The sequence below is a fragment of the Ostrea edulis genome, chromosome 5 (genome assembly GCF_947568905.1).
Source record: "Ostrea edulis chromosome 5, xbOstEdul1.1, whole genome shotgun sequence".
In the NCBI taxonomy this organism is placed as follows: domain Eukaryota; kingdom Metazoa; phylum Mollusca; class Bivalvia; order Ostreida; family Ostreidae; genus Ostrea; species Ostrea edulis.
The window spans coordinates 34,968,420-34,991,625 of record NC_079168.1 but is presented as its reverse complement, the minus strand read 5'-3'; the positions used below and the strand labels follow the sequence as shown (position 1 = coordinate 34,991,625).

Sequence of the window (23,206 nt, the reverse complement as noted above, 5' to 3'; positions counted from 1 at the left end):
AATAATCAAAATTACATTCAATATATTTATCTACCACTTTTAAATTTGATGGAAACTGGGGATATTTTCTTTCTGATTTCTCATTCCAAAAACTAATAAATTCCATTTACTGATATCAAGAATTCCACATAATTTTTTTTCAACAATTATAACATTTGATATTGACAAATGAAATTTTTGATATCAAGAATTTGAATTCAATTTACTAATACAAGAAATTATGATTGAATTCTGGACATCAAAGTTTGAATTTCTTAATCATGTTCCCGATATTAGTATTGGTAAACCAACTCTATATCAAGAATTTGATAGATTGATTGATTGATACCAGTAGAAAATAAGAAATATTGAAGATCAAGAACTCCAAAATTTGAATATAATTGTTATTCATAATTGAGCATCAAATAATAAAACTGCACCTCATGCTACACCAAATAAACACTCTTATAAAAGAAATGGAAGAGTAGTTGTATTTCATAAATTTTATTTCAATTAATGCACACTAATAAAAAGCTGGTTTAAGACAGATTGCACATATTCATTTCATTCAGTTATAAAAATTTAATTTAGATTTTAAAAGCAAGGACAGATTTAGAGCATCTTGCACAATGATCATTGTATTCATATCTGGATTACATAAATGTACAAGTTGTTTAGAGCCTGATTTTGTTATTCGTGTTCTTGACTGTAAAGGATTGCATCATGATTTGTAATGATAAAACTTTTTGAACACTGAGGCAGTTGTAATGTGTATATTACCATCTATAAAAAAAAGAAGATAAATATCCTATTACACAATGAAGTACTTGAATATTTTTAAAAATGCATCTCATTTCCAAAAATTTATAAAAGTTCTTCAATTTCAATTTCTGAAAAATATTTATTTTTTCAATTCTGAAATTGTTGCTGTGTGCCATTTCCAAAAAGAAAATCCCCCAAAATACCTTAAGTAATCTACCTAATGTTTACCTGTACACAGGTACGCCTTAGATTTAAAGGTTTGTAGTGAACTGTGTTTAACTGTAGAATTCTGCTTTTAAATATCATATTGAAATGTTGTCAGTATACAAACTATTTTTATCCTTTTCCTTTGCAAAATTCAAGCAACCGCTTATATCAAGCTGTGATTGACTGTACCAGCAATTAATTGCAGGTGATCAGACTAACCCGCGGCTGTGATGAAACAATGTGAATAGTGTTACTGAAAACAATAGGCTTATAGTATTTTGATAAATGATATAATTTTACTGTTTTTAAAACAGTTATCCTTCTCAAACATCCAAATTCCACCTCCCTGTGGTGAACAGGGGGCAACAGGTAATGAAATGTACTACCTGACTAACAGGAGAGGTAGAGTTTCAGAAATGAAAAATAGGGGTGGAATATTCTTTTTAGTATCAAATATTTGATTACATGTATCATTATCAATTAACTTCCTTGCGCTGTGTGACTGTGTGATGTATGTGAGCATTATGTATCCATGGCAGACTGACTAATAATCTTATGCACGACTGGTTCTAACCCAAGTAATATTTCCGCCACTACCTTACCACTCGGACACTCACTGCTAGGCCCTTGGATGGGATAGATTGTTTCTTTACATGCAGCAAAATATGTAATTATATTCAGACGCTATGTCCTTGTAAGCATCGATTCCATGCACTTAAAATGTCTGTCTACATCTCAATATTTATATTGTAAACCACATTTTCCTCTATGAACCAACCAATTTCAGCGCGCGACACAATCCGTTCACATTGACTATGAACAGATTATGAACTAGCTTAAAGCACGCGACTGAGAGAGCGTAATGGTTTGAAAAAAATAGAACATCTGTTACAAAGATCTCGTAAGTCACACCTTTGGATTAAGATTGTAAACTTGCGTGGATTATCATCCCAATTTTGCGGTCTCCTACCTCCAAAATACAGTGCACTTTGCAATGTTGATAAAAGGCTGCGTGAGACGAAATGTGACGTCATGTCTATGTGTTGACGTACGTCACAATAACTACTGTGACAGAGGCTAGGAGTTCGTTTTATGCAACAAAATAGATTAAGCAATGTAAACAAACGGTGTTTTAGTAAATGAACATAAATATAAGAAATGAACATCACTTTTGAGCTGTTCATGGTCAATATGAACGGATTTGGATTTGAGGCAAATTCTCTGTGAATCGCTAGCGCGATTCACAGAATTTGCCTCAAATCCAAATCCGTTCATACTGACCATGAACAGCTCAAAAGTGATGTTCATTTCTTAATTGTGTTGTCCATGTGTGAAATCAATTATTTGTACTTTAATTTCAGGGTTTTTCTATGATTGGAATTAAATAAAAGATACCCAGAGAATGAATCAGATTCTATTTACGGAAGCTATACACAGAATTTAGATATGAAAACGTTTTTCCTTCAGAAATAAAAAAATAAAATTTGTTTTTAAAATTTAGATGTTAATTTTTGGAAATGAAAAATTCCAATTCTGAATACATTCAGCTCACTCATTCTGGTTTTCAAATCAAGACACTCTAACAACATACCACAATGCATTATATAAAATTTATCCAGGCCAAGCCGTTCTGATTAATCTAATATAGAAATAAAAAATACTCTCTCCCAGAATACCCTATAAAAATAAATTAATGTATACCAAGCACAAAATTACACATATCACGTATAATTTAAAATCAAAACAATAATGATGCTGGATTAAAACACAAGAAAAGAATTAAAATGAGACAAATCCTCACTGACTACAATGAAGTGCGACATAAAATCATTGAGTAAAAGTTAATAGCATATGGTATAAATTCAAGACTAGTGGTAGTTCTATACCGAAGTGACAAATATAAAGGTACAAACTCAGCTTGGTATGCCAGTTATTCTTTGTGTGTGTGGGGGGGGGAATGCATAAGAAATTTCTTCATCCATAAAAAAAACATGGTTGATATGATGACTTTAGACTGCTGTGTTGGCAGTGTGTTGAAGCTGACTAGTGAGTTTTTATCACAGACTCTATCACCGTACTACCAGGTCCTCCCCATGGTTGTACAATGCTGCTAAAACCCCAGCATTCACTATGTCCCAGGATCCATCTGAAAGCAAATAACATAAAACATGGATTTTACCATTCCCTTTAGAGTAGATTGTTGTAGTTACGGATTTCCAAAATGAGAAAGTACAATATTTCTGATCAGATTGATAACATATCAACTCTGATATCTTGTATTCTGTCATTTAACCATCATGTCAATCCCACTTCAAAAGTAAATACTCCCCCCAGAAGTCTCTGTCAAACCTGTAGCTCTACTACTAAAACTGGATTGAAGAAAACATTCATGTAGAAACACACACAAATTTATCAATATAAACAGAGTTATGTATCTCTATCAAGAAATCACACAATCACTGTAAAAGGAAAAGCATGATTTAGTGGATTAATGTATTTCAAGTGCAATCATATTGTATAATACATCACTATAGCCTCAATTTTAATTTAACAACAGCAGCCATATTTTGTTCATTGAAACAAAATCAACTTTGAGGAACAATTTTCGTGGACTAAAACACATGTCTCCCCAATATAAAGCGGTGAACATATGGTGTTTATACAATGTAGATAGGCATTGATATAATAAATTATATTATAGTAGTTGTTTTGTTTAAAATGTAGTATTTTGTTTGATTACCCTGAAAAAGGGCTTCAAAATCTGGACTATGTTTGATGCTCACAGCATATGAACAGTGAGGGTTCTTTTAGATGCTACACTTACTGCAATATGGGGCCTCTGTTTGAGTTCTGCAATATAGGCCCTCTGTTCTATGTACTTAAGTATAGGTTCAAATTTTTAAGACAAATATCACAATGCAAGGATAGTGTGTAGAAGAATTTCCAATCCCCCCCCCCCCCCAACCTCTTCCAATAACCTGGATCTTTTTCATGTGACCTAGATTTAGAGTCATGGCATGTCATTGAATAAAAGCAGCTTCTGTGTCAAGTATGGACTCAACAGTGGTTATATAATTATTAAAGTGGGAAAAAAATTTATATTAGAATTAAGTATCTCTTTAAGTTAACTTGTTGAAATAAGACAAATACTCTATAATGGTAACATATTTCATATTTTTTTTATATACAGATGTCAGACAAGCAGACACTTCAACATCACAAAAAAATCTTCTGGACTTCAAATAGTAAACCCAAAAATTAAGTTTATGAACTTTGGAAAATACTGTACTCCCTTGAAGCTTTGTAAAATCCCTGAAAATCTGTAAAAATCTAAAGTTACCAGTTTCTTAAAATAACTGGTGGTTTTGCTTTCAAAATTTCACAATGCAATACTAAATATGCTTCCATACTTCTGTTGCTGTCTTGTAAGTAGGCCTCAGGAGCAAAAGCAATCACCGGTTGATGTGTTGTCTTGTTACTCGAGTCTATCTGATCAAGGGACCTGAAATGTAATATGTGTTGAAATCTAGGAACAAAAGAGGACTTGCAGATACAATGGTACATGTATATATTAACTTCACTCTTACCTTGGTGAGAATTAAGAACCTTTATATTTTGCAGTATTTTTGTTATAGCTTTGATCAGTTTACAGAATGAACGATCTCTTTGATTTTAATCAATAAAACATAATATTCACATTCACCAATGCTTTGTGTTCATATTAAATCTTTGCTGTTTCATTGTTGTCTTTTCTTCATTAAAATGGTTAGGTTAAGTTTGCCTTAGTAGGAACGTCTTCACATCATGCAGGCATATATTTTTATGAACACAGGAGTCTAAAGTTTATATATTCAAATAAAAATCCAGAAAAGAAAAATTATCCACCATTTTCTTTAAAAAAAAAAAAGCCACCAGCCCTTCAGACTTCTGTGCTATGAGTTTCATTAGCAGTAATAGTATGTATACATCTTGCCATATTGAAAGATATATTACGTTTTGTTTGTGACGAGAGTTGACAATAAGATATTGGTATTTTACAGAATCTGTGTAGAACAAATCTGTGATGATTTTATGGCCTTCCTTTATAATGAGGATATCCAAATAAGGATCAAGTTCTGCTTCACTGTAAATTTAATACACAAGTGTAGATTACTCAGAACATCACTGTCAATCTTCCTGGGACTTAGTTGCATTTCCAATTAGGTCTTATGTATTGATTTCCAAACATTCTGTTTACTTCATGGTGCAACTTTTCCTTTAAAAATTCTAATACTAGAGCAGCTTATGTTGGGGTTATTTTATTTCTCATCACCGTTCCTTTGATTTGAAAATCAAAGACTACTACATGTATTTAGTAAGGCCAAATTATAAATAAAATAATGTCAAATGTAACGACAGATATAGCATGTTGTGACATATATAACCATGATAATTTCAAAAGAAGCACCTCACAAATAGCGACAGACAAAATTTTCCTTATCTGTATGTAAATGATTGCAATACAACTCACTCCTGACTCCCATAAATGTACTGTTCCACGTCTAAGAAATGAAAAAGGGCTTTGGGAATTTTGTCCAGTAGCACCACACCCTGAAATTTCACACCAAATTATATTTATTATTCAAAGCAATAATCATTTACCTATTTTTACAATTCCAAAACTTTTAGATATACAATGTAATTATGAAGTACCCACCTGTATATATGTTTGTAATGCAAGTCTTCTGTGCTCCAAAACTTTATTACTGAATTTCAGAACTTTCTTGGGTGGAAATTCTGGTGTTTTCATCTGTTTCTTTAGCTATAAGCAAAGAAATTAAATAGGCTGTGCACTTTTTAATCAGAGCTCAGTATGACAAATCAGAGGAACTAGTAATTAATCATTATGTTGATATATTGAATACATGCATTTAGAATTAGGATTTACAGGTATGGGCAAACCTGTTTATGCAGCATTTCAAATTCTGAATATCTCTTCTGAATACTGGTGGTCTTCCCAGTTGCAATAATGCATACTTCAATAGTGAAAACCTTTGAAAAATATTACACATAATAATTATATATCATTTACAAAATGATAAATAAACTGAAGGTTATAATTATACTGGTATGTTAATTGCCTTCAATAAATTGATACAATTATTCCAGTCAACAGATTCTATTGTTTTATATGTAGGGCCAAAAATAAAAATGGATTTGTTTGATGTACTCCGACCGACCCGTCAAATTTGATCATACCCGATCATTTTTATCAGCAATTTAAAATTTCATATATTTTTTTTTTTTTTGGTTCCCTTGAAAAATAGAAAATTCTCCTTATTTTAAAAGAAAATATAAAAAAAATTCCATGATATTCCAAAAAAAAAACAACCTACCTACCGACCCACCTTGAAAAATGTGGGTCGGAGTACATCAAACAAAAATATTTTTAATGATGGCCTAGTCACTCAATATATGCACGTTTCCCCCACTCTCTACACACTGGTATATACGTTTATTATATACATTGTGGTGCACAAAGTTCGGTTATTTGTTCACTTATTTTTCCACCTTTACTACATTCTTCACGCATCTTCTTTAAAATTGGGCATGGACACAATTTTGATACAAAAAATTATTTAGATATTTAATCAATAATAGGACAGCATTTGATTCATGTAAAACATAGCAACAAACCTAATTTTCGAAAACTGACATTGATATATCTAAACTTTTAATTTTCAAAACAAGACACAAGCCCCGTATATGTTTACATGTCGTGTGACTCAACTATTAGCTTTTACAGTGAAGCTTTTCTGTTCTTTCTTATTTGTGCAATGCTCCCTAGTAAATTTATTTATCATTAACATATGTCAAAATGTTGAATGCTTTAGCAGGACTGCGACTGAATTCCTCAGAAATCAGAGGAAAACTGGTCAAAAAGGAAGAAAAACACCTCACCCTATACCTAGAAAAATGTCATTTTCTGTCACTTTAGATCAAACCCAGAGTGTTTTTTTGGTTTTGTTTTTTTGAAAATTGAACCAATCAGAGGATTTCCTCTGAAAAGAGGTAAAAACTCACCCTTGTAATTAGACATACTGTTTAGAAATCATATAGTTGAAATTGCTACAAACAAGCATGGGTTGATAGATATTTTTGGCTTATTCTGGTTGCAAGTACAACTATTATCGATAAATTCTCAAAATATTTAGGAACTTGTAGATCTTCTATGATGTTCAAAAACTGTGGTATATTGCCCCTAGCTATATAAATCTATACAAAGTTTTTCCACTGTATTGGACAAAAATTAAGTTCACTACAGGGAATTTAATTACTTTACTTACATTAAGAACAAACTCGCTAGAAAAGAAGACAGTATTTAATCTACCCTATCTTCTTTGTGTATGATATATGCATTACAGCAATTCAATTGTATTAAAATACATATACCAGTAAAATTATGTATACAATTCATATAACAAATGTCCCACAGGCCTTAATTGTCACCTGGGTACCATACAAATGAAATTAAATGTAGAAGTACTGCATGCAATAGGTACATGCATCAAGTGTGTCTTTCACCTGGCAACCAGGACCATCTTTTCTATCCAATAAGAAGTGAAGATCTTTAAATATCACATTTTCCTAGAGGTAAATATTCTCAGAAGCCATGTAATATATCAATTTTAAAGAACAAAACCAATTTGAAGACGTTTCTTATACATTTTTGATACACAAATGAAATTTAAATTTGACCAAAGTGAAAAAGTTCCAGAAGCCCCCCCCCCCTCCCCAATAATTCAAAATCTGCACCTGATGACCCCTATTCAGTCTCAAACCATCCTCAGAGACTATATGTTCAAATATTTATTTATTTTTTAACATTTTTTTAACTTGTATTTTGTTTTATGTCCTGGCCATCTGAGAATTTCACTCAACTCAAGTAAGTTGACAAGAAGAGATACCTCACCAGTTGTAGGTGAAGCGTCACAAATTTTGACCTTCCATGACATATGATCCTCATTTCTAAGGTCATATCCAAAAGACTCTTAACAGACACTGTTAATGCAGGGTGCTTGGAGCAGTCACTATACTCTCTACCTATGTTAAATGCTCTAACCAATATAAGCCACCTCAAGTCAAGGCTCATTACTACAAGTATAGCAACTTCAAAAAGCTAAATGAGCATATTTATAGGCCTACCACAAAACCCTATGGCATGCCCTATTCATATTTATTCCTCTATCAAAATATCTTATATAATTCATGAGATACATGTATCTTCTATTTTTAATAAAATATCACATAAAATATATAAGATATCTTATAAACTGTACAAGATATCTTAAAATATTTACAAGATATCTTGTATATTAAACAAGATAGCTTATAAAGTTGATGAGATATCTTATAAAAATAGAAAATATCTTATAAATTTATTTTTATGAGATATCTTAAAAACATATATAAGATAGCTTATATGTTTCATAAGATATCTCATCAACTTTATAAGATATCTTATGTATTTTACAAGATATCTCATAAATGAATTTTATAAGATATTTTATAAAGTTTATGAGATATTATCTTATAAAACACATAAATCCTGAAGGGATCCGGGTTAGAATAGGTCCCCAGTGTCCCTTGCTTGTCGTAAGAGGCGACTAAATGGGGCAGTCCTTCGGTTGAGACAGTGATACAATAAAGATCCCTAAAGCTAGTTACATCTCTATACAAGTGAAACATTCTAGAAATGGCACGAAAAACAACATACAAAATTAAACTAAGCCTAGTGGGCGTTTATCCGAACTTTGTGCTCATGGTATGTTCACATAACAATTTTTTAACAGTATTCAATTTGCTTCTTTTACTGTGTGGTTTTAAACTTTAGATTATCAGTTACCGTGTAGGAATCGCTGTTCTCTTCAACAACTTTGTGATACGAAGGAATTGACACTCGTATCATGTTTCCAAACAAATCGAAGTCGTGTTTGATTACAAGACCATATCTAGGCATCGTGAATATAAACTATACTACATAAAAGTTCAGAATTGAGATGTTGTATATCTCACTGGCTTATTAAAATTACACAAATACTTTATTGATATCTTGAATCATGTCAAAATCTACTTAACATGAATTGTATATACTGATAATAACTTGGAATTTTGATCAACTCTGTATATGCTTTCTCGGTTTATGGTCATGGGACCTGATCAAGAATATGGCTTGTTTGATGTCACATGCTTTTTTGAATTTTTCGAAACTGAATCTAAGATTCTAGAACATGCAAAATTGCTAACATATAGCCAAATGGCTTGGCGAATTTTATTGAATTTCGAACTCCTGTGAAATGGTTTTCTTTGTAATCAAACACGGCTTAAGTGTACATCGATCCCGATTTATTTATAATATATGTATATGCATGCTCGATCCCGATACTGCAAAGAAAAGGGATATCCCCAGTGGCGGATCTAATGGGAGGCGCAGCCCACCCCACCCCCCTAAAATTTTCAAATTAAAGGTAAATCGTGGTTTCTTGTTTAGAAAAATGTGCTAAACGATAAAAGAAGCAATAATTTCTTTCACTCCCGGGGAAATAAATGACAAAATATTTTGATTTCTTTAATTTCTTTACTGGGAGAACTTAATTTTTTCCAAAAAAATTTGCGTCAATTTATTAATTTCACTTTATTAGAAATGATAGAAAATAGTATAAATGACTAAATAGGAGACATATTTCAAGCCCTATAAAATCTGTAAAATCCAGGAGCTTCGCCCCCTGGGCCCCCACCAGGGGGCTCAAAGCGGCCCCCAGAACTCCTGCCTCATAAAGCGACCCACCCACCCCGTAACCGCAATACCTGGACCCGCCCCATATCCCCCTCGTTTCTTTGTCCTCCAGAATATAAAATCGAAATATGAAATGAATAATTTCCACCCACCTGTGTCAGTACAAGTTGTAAACCCATTAATTGCATTTGTTAAGTTTTAACTGAAACACGCACGCACAGAGAGAGAGAGAGAGAGAGAGAGAGAGAGAGAGAGAGAGAGAGACCTCAATTTTCAACGCAACCCGCATATATATTATATAAACAAATATCACATACTACACAAGTACGAAAAGTTAAATGATAATGTTAATATTAATGAATAATTAAACAATCTGTAAGTTCTGTAAAAGTGTACTAGCTTTTATTCACTTTTACAGTTAGAGATTGCTTATTCCTTAACTTAGTCTAGCTATTAATGCATAATTTCTGTTGTCCTTTTTCTTAGTGTGTACTAGGTCTATATGTGATTTTTTAAATAACCAAATGCCGTGCCCTTTCCAGTGCTTGAACTATATATGAATTCCTTATTGGCTTTGTATGTATGCATCTTTCCATTAGATCTGACACGTTAAAATAAAGTAGGGTGTTGTTGGATATATATATAAATATATATATATATTCGAAACGACAGAAATTAAATCAGCAACCTGGAGCGTAACCAGAGTACTTTTAATGTGGACGCCCAAGTAGGCAGGGTGTTTGGGGGACGTCTTAAGGCCCCCAATGGGTCCAGCTGGTAAATTTTAGACGATTTCGATGTGTATATTCGACCCTCCTGAACCCATTTTTCGTACACTTTATAAAATTTGTTACGCAGCCTTATTCGAGGTCTGTTCTGTTTTTGTACGAAATGCGGACAAACACTTGTAAAATCTCAAAAATGAGAAAGGATCCGTCCAATATCGTTGTATGACGAACCCACTACAAACAATTTTAGACCTTTGAAGAGACAAAACAAACACGTATGGTATATTGACCTAGAATATCCGGTTTAAAGCACTCTGATAGTCAGTCTCTCTCTCTTTCCTTTATTTTTTGACAAAAATGATGTGAACGTTTGTGCGTACAAACGTACGCGCCTATACATAAGGGATAAATATATCTAGAGGGTTATCGTGGGTTTAAGTCTAGCAGAATTTCTATTTATTTTCAGGTAAATTTCTACTAAAAGTACATTTTTTTCATTGGCCTAAATGTAAAAGTTTTTAATTGAATTTTTTTTGGTAAGTGTATATATATATCTATATCATTGTTCTCTGATGTCAATTATAATATGCATTATAACTATTCCTTCCTGAACAAATTTGGACTCAAGTATTGGCATACACGAGATTAATCGGGCTCATCCAATACATATACATTGTCCTGATAACTACTTTTAATATTTGTTTTTATAACACCATTTTCATATATTATTGAATTTCATACAAGTTTAATAAGATAAGAAATATATTATCTGCTCAAGGTCTCAAGAAAACAACTGAAGAAGGAATATATCATAAAACGATTCAACACATGTTGAACAATTCACGCATGACTGATAATTGAATCCATTCATAATTATATTGAATGTAAATGTCCATTCATGAACGCGGTATTGTCCATTGATAAATCCTTTGGACGTCATTCATAAAGTAACTAAAAATATGGCGGGAATTTTTTTAACCAATCAGCTGCATCATCTTGATTCATCACGCACATGCGGAAAGAAAATGGCCGACAACAACAGTACAGTGGTGTCTGCAGCACCGAATGTCGGGCAAATGACAGAAGACGTGGGTCCCACGGACCCAGGGGACGATGACGATCCGTTATCTGAGAATCAGGATCATGCGGAGGAGACGATGTTCATAAGCCAGACGGCACCACCCGAAAATCAGTGCGTATCTCTTATGTTGTTTACAGTTATAACTCGGTCAGCAATTCTGCTCGGACCACCGTCCGCTTTTATTGGTCAAAGGTATTTACTGAATTGCGGAGGAATGTTAGTGAAATTCTTCGTGGCAATTTTCCATATGAAATGTGCATTTTCATAGGCGCAATTTTTCCCAGGCAATTTCGATTTATCTGTACTTTTCGTTAAAAAAAATTCATTATTAAGATGTGCTGTTGGTGTTAATTCTTCATAACAAGATTATATTTAGGGCATTAGCTTGTAAATACATGATATCGTAGATCTAGCGATTTCTGTTGTAGATCTGCCTGACATTCATTGTAAAGATCATCAAATACAATGCTTGAAATAAGAGGATTTTTTAAGAGCTGAAAAACTGTTCTCTCTGCTAGTATTTCAAGTTCCTTAATTTTAGCATGGAGATGTGGCATTTAAGAAGCCTATGTATACCAAGTATATGCATGTTAAAAGCATATTGTTCTTACCCCTAGCATGCCCAAAATGATTGGTCATATATTCTCAACTGTTACATCAATGGTTTAGTACTAAAAAATGTATAAATGCAGTAAATGTAAAACATATTAGAACCGTTCTATGGTTTAAAATGAGAAAATGTTTACTTACATCTAGTATTGCATGGCTGAGTGCTTAGTGCTCTATCAGAAGTCTAGGACTTATGATGTTATAATGATTTTTGTATGACCTTTAAAAGAGTATTCTATGACTATTTCACTGCTGATACAGTAATGGTACTAGGACACATTGGATGCAGTACCAACAGAAGTTAGTGTCTTTTGCTGCTTAAACAAAACCATTTATTACATATCCAAATAACATAATTATATGCATCAAAATTTGTAGCATATTTACTGTATCTTAAAATTCTGATCTGTACAGGTATACATGTATCTCCTCTGTTGATGGCAATATGGTAGATTGAAACTGGATAGACTGGAAGTGATGGGAGGGACAGGAACAATTTTAAACAACACCCCCCCCCCCCCCCCCTTGTATCATTTATTTTAGCAAGCAACTCTAAATATAGTTTTAAATGCCATAATTGCTTGAGCTATTGTGCAGATGTGTTGGACATTAATGGCAGCTGGTAAACTGAGCCGACTGTATTTTAAATTGGAAGAGGGTGGAGAGAAAATAACCATTTGAACCCCCCCTCCCCCTTGTATCATTTATTTTGATAAGCAACTTTAAATATAGTGAGAAATGTCATAATTATTTGAGTTTTGATGCAGAAATATTGAACATTGGCAGCTAGTAAATCCATAAATTGATTTGAGTAAATGGTATGGATGGGAATATAAAACTGATAATTATTAAGGGGATGTACTTTTACCTGACTCATTTCACAGTGCAAATTAATGTACTATGGAGGGGCTGGTTCATTGTGTTGTAATACAAGGGATAGTAAAATCAATTTGTTTTTATTATATTCATTGCATCCCTCTTATCCAAATGTGTACAAAGATATTTTTTAATGAATCCATTTGATATTTAGAGCAGTCTTTTTTTAAAATGAAAGCTTTACTTGCATACTTTTGATTATGTACATGAAAATGAATTGAATGTTTAAAATATTTTTTTAACAATTACATTAATGGCACATTTAGAATTGTTATAATTCATTCCTTGATATAACTTAATATATACAGTATTATAATTTAGTGACTAGATGTTGAAGACATTTTTTATCAATACAAAGAGGAAATCAACATGAAAGTTAATTGTGTTATGAAGGTAACACGATTTTTTGTAAGGCTGAAACAGTTCACCGAAATATCGATACTGTTCAATATAAACGCTTGATTCAATGTTCGATTCATTGCCTCTATTTTCGGTTCGATATGTTTATTACAATCTGGTTCAGTAAAACATATCGGGCTCAGCCTGTACTTATTATTTCTACCTGTATGAGGGACAAAATAGCGTAAATTAGCGGTCAGACTTGTTTGCCTCAATGAGTCTTACGAAAATAATAATGAACTTTATCAGTTTAAACTACAGAGCCAACGGATGTTGACAAATTGGAACCATTTTGCTTTTGAAATTAGGCTTATGATCGTGAATCTTGGTAATTTGATTTTTCTTCAATGTTATTGGTTTCTTCAGTAAATTGTATCGTATTGAAAGTATCGAATCATGGTACAATTATTGCAGTATGTATTGTATCATGAAGGAGGCGTATCGTTTCAGCCTCAATTTTATGTAACTTTTGAGTATTTGAGAATGAAATTTTCTACCTTTTTTTTGTGTCCTGAGATCTTGTTATTACGGTTTTAGGAAGGCAAAAAATATCAATCTTTGCAATTTTTCATGGTATATATTGATTACCAGTATGTACTTAGGTAACTTTATTTTTTCTCATAATAACATCATTAAAATCTTGTTGTATAATGAAACACACACACACACACACAAAATCTTGTAATTCAATGATGATATGATCATAATGATATTTCATATGCAAGACTGTATTTACAGTTCACCATATCACACAACTGTATAAAAAGAAATCCCTATTTTTTATTACTGAGACATGATGACTTGATTTCCACTTCAAATATATAGCATACATTCTGCACTGTCTATCTGCGTGCATGTATATATTGTAACTCATGTTACATATTGCCTGAAAGTGCCACCAGCTGCTGCATCTGAGGATCTCACCTGCTATGATAAAGCAGTAGGCCATTCATGCAGACTCCCACACCCTTTCAGCACAAATGTTTTCTTCTCACATCTTATATATAGATAAGACATTATCAGATGATTTTCAGGGTAATATTGATTCTGTGAGGTAAGTCACTTTCAGTCTGTGTGGGCATACGTACAGTTATAAAAGTCATATTGTATGGACTGGGTTCTCAGGTTTAACCGTTTTAATTTTTATATAGGAAGAAATATTTCATAGTAAAGCTTGAATGCTTTTGTAAATGAGGGTCTCATTTGGATATTGGCATACACAGAAAAAAAGAGAGGTAATACTCTTTATGTAAGTCTGTCCTTGATATTTGTTGCCCTCATCAACAGAGTTGGAGTGTAGGAAAACATGTGCTTACATTCTTTGTAACAAAGTGACATTTGTTTTTTGAAAATAAGAAAAAAAGTTCATTGGACTCTATATCCATTTGCAGTTAGTGCAGTAACTGTTATAAAAAGGGAATAAAAAATTATATGTTCGATATACTTTTAAATTAACACAAATTTTCCCTATTCTTTGAATGATTGTCAGCTTTAAGGTTTTTTTCCCCAAACATTAATATAGAATGTTTCCCTGCATGATAAATGCCTTAGACTATTATTGTACTTCACCTGGGAATATGCATGCTGCAAGTTTGATAAATATATTTGATATGATCATATTAAGCATTCTTTTAATTCATTTTTGATTTTTGGCAATTGCTAGAAATTTTTCATGCTTATTTATAGATGAAAGAGTGGGTGTTATTTTGTTTCCTTATGGGAAATATTAAAATTGCAACTTCCTGACGAGATGATAGAAGTTAAAGGCCCCCTCACCCACTCACGAATGATGGTGCCATGGATCAGATCACATATAAACACTCGTGGTAGATTAGTCAACTATTGGGTAGGAAAAGGGGGAAAAGATTGATGGTTGTGCATGTTACATGTCAGGAAAGAGAAAGACAAGAAGTGTCTTGCAGTGCAGTGTTTACATCACTAGTAATTATAGAAATCATCTTCTGTTCTATGATTTTGAATTTTGAAAAATTGCGTTGGACTTGAGATAGAGTACTTGCCTTTGCGGTGCAGTGCTTGTTCTGAGATTTGAGAATTGTCAGCAGTATTCAAATCTTAAGACAGGAAAATCATTTGAAATTTCTCCATTATAAAATCCATGTGTAGTATTGGTATGAAAATATTTTCACATCAAGAATTTACTCATATACATCAAAGAACTTTTAAAAGAGTCGGAAATTGTAGGTGACCGTGTTTAGTATAGCTGTTGGACAGTGTTTACCTATTTCAAGACAAAGATACATGTATTGTTTTATGTGTAGCTAATTGGCACATGTGACATGTGTTAAGACAAAAAACTTTTTTAAGATATTTGTATGTGTGTGTGTGTTATCCAGAAATAAGTATAATAGAAAAATCTACAGTAACACAAACTTGTAGTATAATAAAAATATCACAAAGCTGATTAAGTATACTCGATTTGTTATATATGCACATATATGAAATAAGAAGTTTTTGCTGGACTGGAAATTGAACCTGGGACCCCTGCATTTCTAGTCAGGTGCCCTCTACAATGAACAATCCAGGCCAATATCCATGGTCTTTCTAGCTCCAAATACAACTACTACATTTCAATAAAGCATGTATGAGATACACGTAGTTTTCATTTTCCCTTCATTATTGATAGTACATCTATAAGTGACACTACAGAGGTGGTGGATTTGATATGGTATAACCTCTACAATTTAGTATTGATAGACAGTAACCACTGAACATGAGGAGCTCCTAGCTTTCCTGGCCTTGTCAAGTCATCCTTAATGTTTTAAAAATAAGCTTTTGTGTAAAATAGTCCTTGAAGATTATCACAAGTGGTTGATAATATTAATCATTGATAGGCAATGGATTTTTCGAAAGATAACAGATTGAAGTGTCGGCTATTTATAACTCATCATACGCCCACACAATGTAAAACATGATGCATTATTTAGTGATCTCAACTTGAGGAGCCTGTTAGGATTATTAAATGGATCTTAATAGTTTGAAAAGTTTTACCAAAATCAGTCTACAGATCATAATATACAAGAAAATTTGATTTGTTTTACCTATAAATTTCCCCCTGCTTGTTCTGTTGGTCCTATTAACTAAGAGGATTGTCCTAATTGATGCATGTAAAACAATGCATTGGTAAATGATTGATTTTACATAGTCCTTGCATTCAATAACAACACGCCCAAGTCTGGGTATTAATAAGTGATTGGAACTATATACCATCACTAGAATAACAGCTTTGAAATATTGTCACTCCCTAATTTGAAACTCCCAAATTCTAATTCTCCACATTTAGTCATAGTTAGTTTTGACGATGGAGAAATGATGAGATTTAGAAAATGTTATGAGGAAATCCTTGATTAGATTTTATTCATTGGAGTTCTTAATTAAATTTTGGTTGGAATTGCAGTCTGGGGGGCTAGGCAGTTTGCTTGAGATGAATTGCAGCTTGAGGAAGGAGTGGGTACCGTAAGTTGTCACCATCATCAATGCAAAGTTTCCGGCGCCCACAGACCAAGCTCTGTGTACTCGAATAAATGTGTGCAATATAGATTTTACAAAGCACAAGGAATCATTCAGTAACACTAGCTACGCCTACGTCTTTCCAGTGTCTATATAACTATTTTAACAGAGTTATCCCTTAGGAGTTGTCGCCCACTCATTTTCCTGGTCTTATCAAACTTAGATTGACCTACATGCATATGATTAAGATTGATTTGTACCCATTTTAATCAATATATCAAAATTGCATCCCTAATCTGAATGCATGTTTTAAAAAATATGGTTTTGAGTATGCGTATATAACTCTGTGAATGTTGATTTTTAGGAAATTTTATTATGATGCGAGATGCATGCGTATGTGAAATGGTAATGCTGGGACATTAACAGTCATGGCGTCAATTTTGGAATTACTTCTCTTAAGAGTTTGGTTTATTTTTGAAATGGGGATGCTGAATTGAATCAACTTTCGCATTGTTTGTTACTTGCTGTAGTGGAAAATATTTTTGATGGTCTTAATCGGAAACTTAACAGTGACATGTATGTATGTTTGGAAAATTACACCAGAAAGATATGCAAGACTCCGCTCCATAAGCATGAAAAGCAAAGGTTTATTTTTTTTTCTACTAAATTTTCAATTGTATGAGTTTGCGTAGGTCATACTTTTTAACAGTTTATATGTAAATGCAATGCTTTGGCTTTTCAGATGGTATCATGGTCGCCTTGGTCGTCAGGTGGCTGAGGACAGACTGCGCACTGCAGGAGAAACAGGAAGTTACCTTGTTAGGGAGAGTGAGAGAAACAAAGGGTCATATGTACTTTCTTACCTGGGGAAAAATGGCCTCACACATTTTAAGTATGTCAACATTTTACAACATGCAAGAAAAAAAGTTCAAAATAGAATGGAATTTTACGTTGTTATATGTGTTTAAGTATCACTCTACATTAAAATTGAGAATAATTAGTTCTTCATTTGAGGTCATTTGTTAAGGATTAAAGAAATTCTTGTTCTTTCATGACAATACAAAAGAAAGAAGTTCAGAAATCTTTGAAAAATTACTCTGGCCATTTTATCACCTGAATTTTATAAGTAATACTGCTCAATAACCATTGATGTCTTTGTTCCAGAATCTCGGCAATATGCGGCGATTACTACATCGGAGGTCGTCGGTTTGACAGTCTGTCTCTACTAGTAGGTTACTACACTTCCTGTTCATACCTTCTCAAAGGGGAACAACTCAAGTATCCAGTGTCACCCCCAGAGGTAAGTTCTCAGGTGTATTTGGTAGTGATAGCCCTACATAAATATGGACTCTTGAGGTAAAAACCACAGTAAAACAAATATTGGTGTTTTAATCTTGAAAGTGTTCATTTGGTAAGTTTATTGTTACTTTTGTATGCCGTTTTTATTGAAATAATCACAAATATTTTATACGAATTTATAATGTGAATGTAAAGTACCTTGATATATTCTCTTCCAGCCTGTTGATGACAGAAGAAAAGTGGTGGCAGTGTTGTCATTTTCCAAGATGCCTGAAACTGATGAGTTGAGCTTTGAGAAAGGAGATGTGTTTATTGTGTTGAATGAGATGGGAGACGGCTGGCTGTGGGTGAAGTCGCTGAGGACGAATGAAGACGGCCAGATACACGAAGCATTGGTTGATGATTTGGTAAGAAAAGAGTTCTCAAATGAACACTGAAGACATAGAAAGTAAAGATTAGATGTTTCCCTCTCACTTATATGCTACCAGTAAAAAAGAGGTACATTTAATTTGGAAGGGATTTTCAATCTGGTGTTTCATTTGACTTTAGAGTGACAGCGTGGAACCGGTGCAGGGGCTGCCTTACTTCCACGATAGTATTACAAAGGAACAAGCTGTGGAAAAACTCAGAGAAGGTACCTACATGTGTTCATTGTGTTACTGAAGGATTCGTATTACATGTATGCTTCTTTCTCCCCTTGTTGCTATTGTTCGTGTATTGAGTAATTTGTGAATATACCAATTAACACACACACACACACACGCACATGCACAAGTATTTACAAATTCTTGACAAATATTGGTCTCCCTTGAGTTCAATCAATGGGAATATTATATATGGTTTGTATACTTGTAAGTGTATGTGTATCTGTTTTTCACAACTTTAACTTTCAAACTTAGTAAGGCCATGCCAATTTGTAATCTAGTTCGTCGGATTCGCGGCTTCTATTTGTAACAAATCCAAATTATACTATTATCAAAAAATAATATCCGCCCGCGTGTTAAAAAATATCCGTAAATATTTCTGTTAGTTTTTACAACAAGCGCACAAATAACCTTGATGTATATGCTGACAAATGACAGAAGCGCGGGCTCTCGAGAAATTGCTTAACAGTGTAATACGGTTAAGTTATTCATGATGTCTATCTTAATTTGTACGATACTTCATAACACTGGATTGGAAGTTGTTCCTTATGCTGGAATCGAACTGGAAGCCGATGAAACTTTTGAAGCGCTATTCGATGCCACTATTTAGAGAACATTGATAGCATATGATTGATTGTTTGATTAGCCTATATATTGACTGAAATCTCTCTTGAGAATATTTCACTCACATGAAGACGTTACCATTGCCGGTGAAGGTCTGCAAAATTTAGGCCTATGCTCAGCGCTTATGGCACTGAGGGATCTTTATCATGCCAAACCTGCTGTGACAAGGATCTCAGTTTTTGCAGTCCTATCTGAAGGACCGCCCCATTTATTCGCCTCTTACAACAAGCAAGGGGTACTGATCGATGACTATTTTAAACAGGACCGACAGTTAACGACAAATTCACAAAAGGTTTGGTGATGTCATATCAAAATTCAAGAAAATGCTCAAAGCGATGCAATGGATATTGCATTTGCAATGAATGTCAAAACTGGATGTGTCCTTAGCAATATGCATATCTCTGAATCGAAAGTTTGTAGAAATGAAACTTAAGTAAAATGCTTCAAAAAGACCTTATCAGTTAATGTTGCAAAGTACATGTATTAGGTATAAAGAAAATAAGTCTTTGAAACCTGAAATACTTCTCATTTATTGTAAACTATATCAACAAAGTTGAAAAATATTAAGTTTATGTGGTAAACAAATGATATCTGATGATTTTAGATCTTTATTTTTAGGCGCCCGCTTTTTAAAATCACACTTAATTCAATTAAAAATATTTATATTTCTTGTATTCGCTCGCCTCATAATTTTTATCTCCAAAATTAAAAATAATATTTGTAAAATAATTTTGCCCTGTCGCCTCATTTTTTTTGTTTGAAAATCCGAAGAACTATTTTACAAATTGGTGTGGCCTAAGATGCAGATTTCAAATGTTTGTTTTGCCACAGTAGGACTTGCCACACATAAGCACATAGTATTTCACAAACACATTGTGGAGCTTAGAATGCAATTATATTGTGGATCAAAATTTTTATTGAGATAGGATATTTTCAAAATAAAATTTCATTGATTTAGTTTTCATTCTCGATTTCTTTCAGCTGGGCATTCAGCTGGGCAAGGTAGTTTTCTGGTCAGACCAAGTGAAAATTCACCAGGGAACTATTCTTTGTTTGTGTTATGTGATAAAGTAGTGCAAAGATTCAGAATAGAAAAGCAAGGAAAACAATTATTTTTAATGGGAGGCAGGTATTTTGACAGGTAAGTCTTTTTCTCAATATAAATTTGGGAGTACGGGATATCGGAACCATTATTTCGTCTCCGATTCCGGTGAGGTTTTAATATTTAGTATGTCCAATGAGATCATGTTTTTAGCTCACCTGAGCTGAAAGCTCAAGTGAGCTTTTCTGATCGCCTGTTGTCCGTCATCTGTCTGTCTGTAAACTTTTTACATTCTCGACTATTTCTCCAGAACCACTGGGCCAATTTCAACCAAACTTGGCCAAAAGCATCCTTGGGTGAAGGGCTTTCAAGTTTGTACAAATGAAGGACCATGTCATTTTCCAAGGGGAGATAATCACAAAAATGCAAAAATAGGGTGGAGCCATTTAAAAATCTTCTTCTCAAGAACCACTGGGCCAGAAAACCTGAAATTTACATGAAAGCTTCCTGACATATTGCACATTCAAGTTTGTTAAAATCATGGCCCCCGGGGGTAGGATGGGGCCACAATAGGGGATCAAAGTTTTACATAGAAATATATAGGGAAAATCTTTAAAATTCTTCTTCTCAAGAACCACTAAGCCAGAAAGTCTAATATTTACATGAAAGCTTCTTCACATAGTGCAGATTTAAGTTTGTTAAAAATCATGGCCCCCGGGGGTAGGATGGGGCCACAAGGGGGGATCAAAGTTTTGCATATAAACATATAGGGAAAATCTCCTCAAAAACTACTGGGCCAGGAAAGTTGAAATTTACAACAAGCTTTCTAACATAGTGCAGATTCAAGTTTGTAAAAATCATGGCGCCTGGGGGCAGGATGGGGCCACAATAGGGGATCAAAGTTTTTCATAGAAATATATAGGGAAAATCTTTAAAATTCTTCTTCTCAAAAACTACTGGGTCAAGAAAGTGGAAATTTACATGAAAGCTTCCTTACAGATTGAAGTTTGTTAAGATCATGGCCCCCGAGGATAGGATGGGGCCACAATAGGGGATCAAAGTTTTACATACAAATATATGGGGAACATCTCTAAAAATCTTCTCAAAAACTACTGGGCCAGAAAAGTTGAAATTGACATAAAAGCTTCCTGACATAGTGCAGATTCAAGTTTATTAAAATAATTGCCCCCAGGGGTAAGATGAGGCGACAATAGGGGATCAAAGGTTTACATACAAATATATGGGGAAAATCATTAAAAATCTTCTGAAAAATCACTGGGCCAGAAAAGTTTACATTCACATGAAAGCTTTCCTGACATAGTCCAGATTCAATTTTGAAAAAATCATGGCCCTGGGAGTAGGTTGGGGCCACAATAGGGATCAAACATGTGAATATGTAGGAAAAATCTTTGAATATGAGCCAAGGTGACTCAGGTGAGCGATGTGGCCTATGGGCCTCTTGTTCTACATTTTTCATGAAACAAGTACACTATCAGATATAAGAAGATATAGTAAGTCAAGGCACTATGTGTCTTTTTTAAAGAAACACAGAAAAAAGTTGCCATCATATCTGTATGAAATTTTTTTTGTTACATGTCACCATGTAGCAAGAAATGCAGTTCTGCCTTTAAGGGGGGGGGGGGGGGGGGGGGCACAATTCATCGGTTCAATCAGACGTGTCTCTGGTTCAACCTAAGGCTTGCATTTTCATATTTTACGTGTCTGGAGATGGATTCATAAATTGTGATTATTTTTCATACATCAAAAAATTGTATCATTTCATAGTGGGTGGTTGTTATAATGACTTGAAAAAATCTCGCTATAGTAAATATCTACATACAGTTGAGGAAATAAACTGTGATTTGAATTTTGATTTAATATCTTATGTTTTTGGTACTAGGGTTGGTATTCGCTAGCGACATTCTGAAAAAATACTCTTCAAATCAGGCAGATATTTTTGTATCGGAAATGAGTCGTCTTTAGCATCACTAATTTGTATACAAGAGTTGCCCAAGTGACGTATAATTTTCGTAACTTCTTTTTCTGAAGAGTTTCAACTTTATAGTTCCGATATCACGTATTAGTGAATATTTTCATTGTAATGAAATAGTCCAAGGAAAATGCATTGTGATGATGAATGACTTTCCATGTTTACATGACTGAGGATATTTTCTGGGATTTATTTAAGTTTGGATGGAATCATAGAAAGATACAAAAAAGAAGAAATTGTGGAGGGACACACTCTGGGAGCTCCTGTATCAAGGGTATGTGGTGTCACTGAACATTTCTAGCTCACCTGGCCTGTGTGAGCTATTGCCATCACTTTGTCTGTCAAGAGTATCTGTAAACATTTTGATTTTAATCTTCTTCTCTTAGCACTCTTGCAAAAGTGTTGTTAAATTTTAAAGTGATCCAAATTTCAATATGGCTGCCTTGATCTTTGATTTGCTCAAACAAAGTAATCTTCGCCACAACACCTGTATCCCAAGACACCATCCTATAATCCTATGTTCCTTTAGTGGTCCTGAACAAGTGTTGTTACTGTTTGGAGCAATTACCAATATGGCCACCATGATGAATGGTTAGCTAAGACATACAACTTATTCTCCAGAGTGTTTGTATCCCATTTCACCTTAATCACATGCAAAATTTCTCATTTTGTTGGAGAGATTGTTGGGACAAATTAACTTTTTCTCCAGATTCTTCAGTTAG

At 33.6% G+C, this 23,206-nt stretch overlaps 2 protein-coding genes across 2 annotated transcripts in view; one reads left to right on the top strand and one right to left on the bottom strand.

The window, feature by feature from the left end:
- Window positions 1-467: 467 nt before the first annotated feature.
- Window positions 468-8,971, bottom strand: LOC125652136 (sorting nexin-24-like). The gene is made up of 6 exons (XM_048881118.2): window positions 8,834-8,971; window positions 5,890-5,979; window positions 5,645-5,749; window positions 5,459-5,538; window positions 4,359-4,450; window positions 468-3,094 (listed from the first exon to the last, which is right to left on the bottom strand). Exons 1-6 carry the CDS (start codon window positions 8,945-8,947, stop codon window positions 3,018-3,020), a joined length of 558 nt encoding a protein of 185 aa, XP_048737075.2. The 5' UTR covers window positions 8,948-8,971; the 3' UTR covers window positions 468-3,017.
- A 2,415-nt stretch (window positions 8,972-11,386) lies between these two features.
- The window catches only part of LOC125649784 (ras GTPase-activating protein 1-like), a 28,219-nt gene continuing 16,399 nt past the window's right edge, over window positions 11,387-23,206 (top strand). The window contains exons 1-7 of the mRNA XM_056165904.1: window positions 11,387-11,644; window positions 17,628-17,777; window positions 18,050-18,185; window positions 18,403-18,591; window positions 18,734-18,818; window positions 20,446-20,593; window positions 22,683-22,758. Coding sequence (XP_056021879.1) covers window positions 11,412-11,644; window positions 17,628-17,777; window positions 18,050-18,185; window positions 18,403-18,591; window positions 18,734-18,818; window positions 20,446-20,593; window positions 22,683-22,758 — 1,017 coding nt within the window. The 5' untranslated portion in view covers window positions 11,387-11,411. The remainder of the gene's footprint in view (window positions 11,645-17,627; window positions 17,778-18,049; window positions 18,186-18,402; window positions 18,592-18,733; window positions 18,819-20,445; window positions 20,594-22,682; window positions 22,759-23,206) is intronic.

Bases quoted from the DNA above. Each gene is read 5' to 3' on its own strand.
- LOC125652136 (XM_048881118.2), bottom strand. From the start codon at position 8,947: ATGCCTAGATATGGTCTTGTAATCAAACACGACTTCGATTTGTTTGGA. The intron at 5,980-8,833 runs GTAACTGATAAT...TATTTTTCAAAG, and splicing joins AGAACAGCGATTCCTACACG to GTTTTCACTATTGAAGTATG. The intron at 3,095-4,358 runs GTATGGAAGCAT...ATTTGCTTTCAG, and splicing joins CTTACAAGACAGCAACAGAA to ATGGATCCTGGGACATAGTG.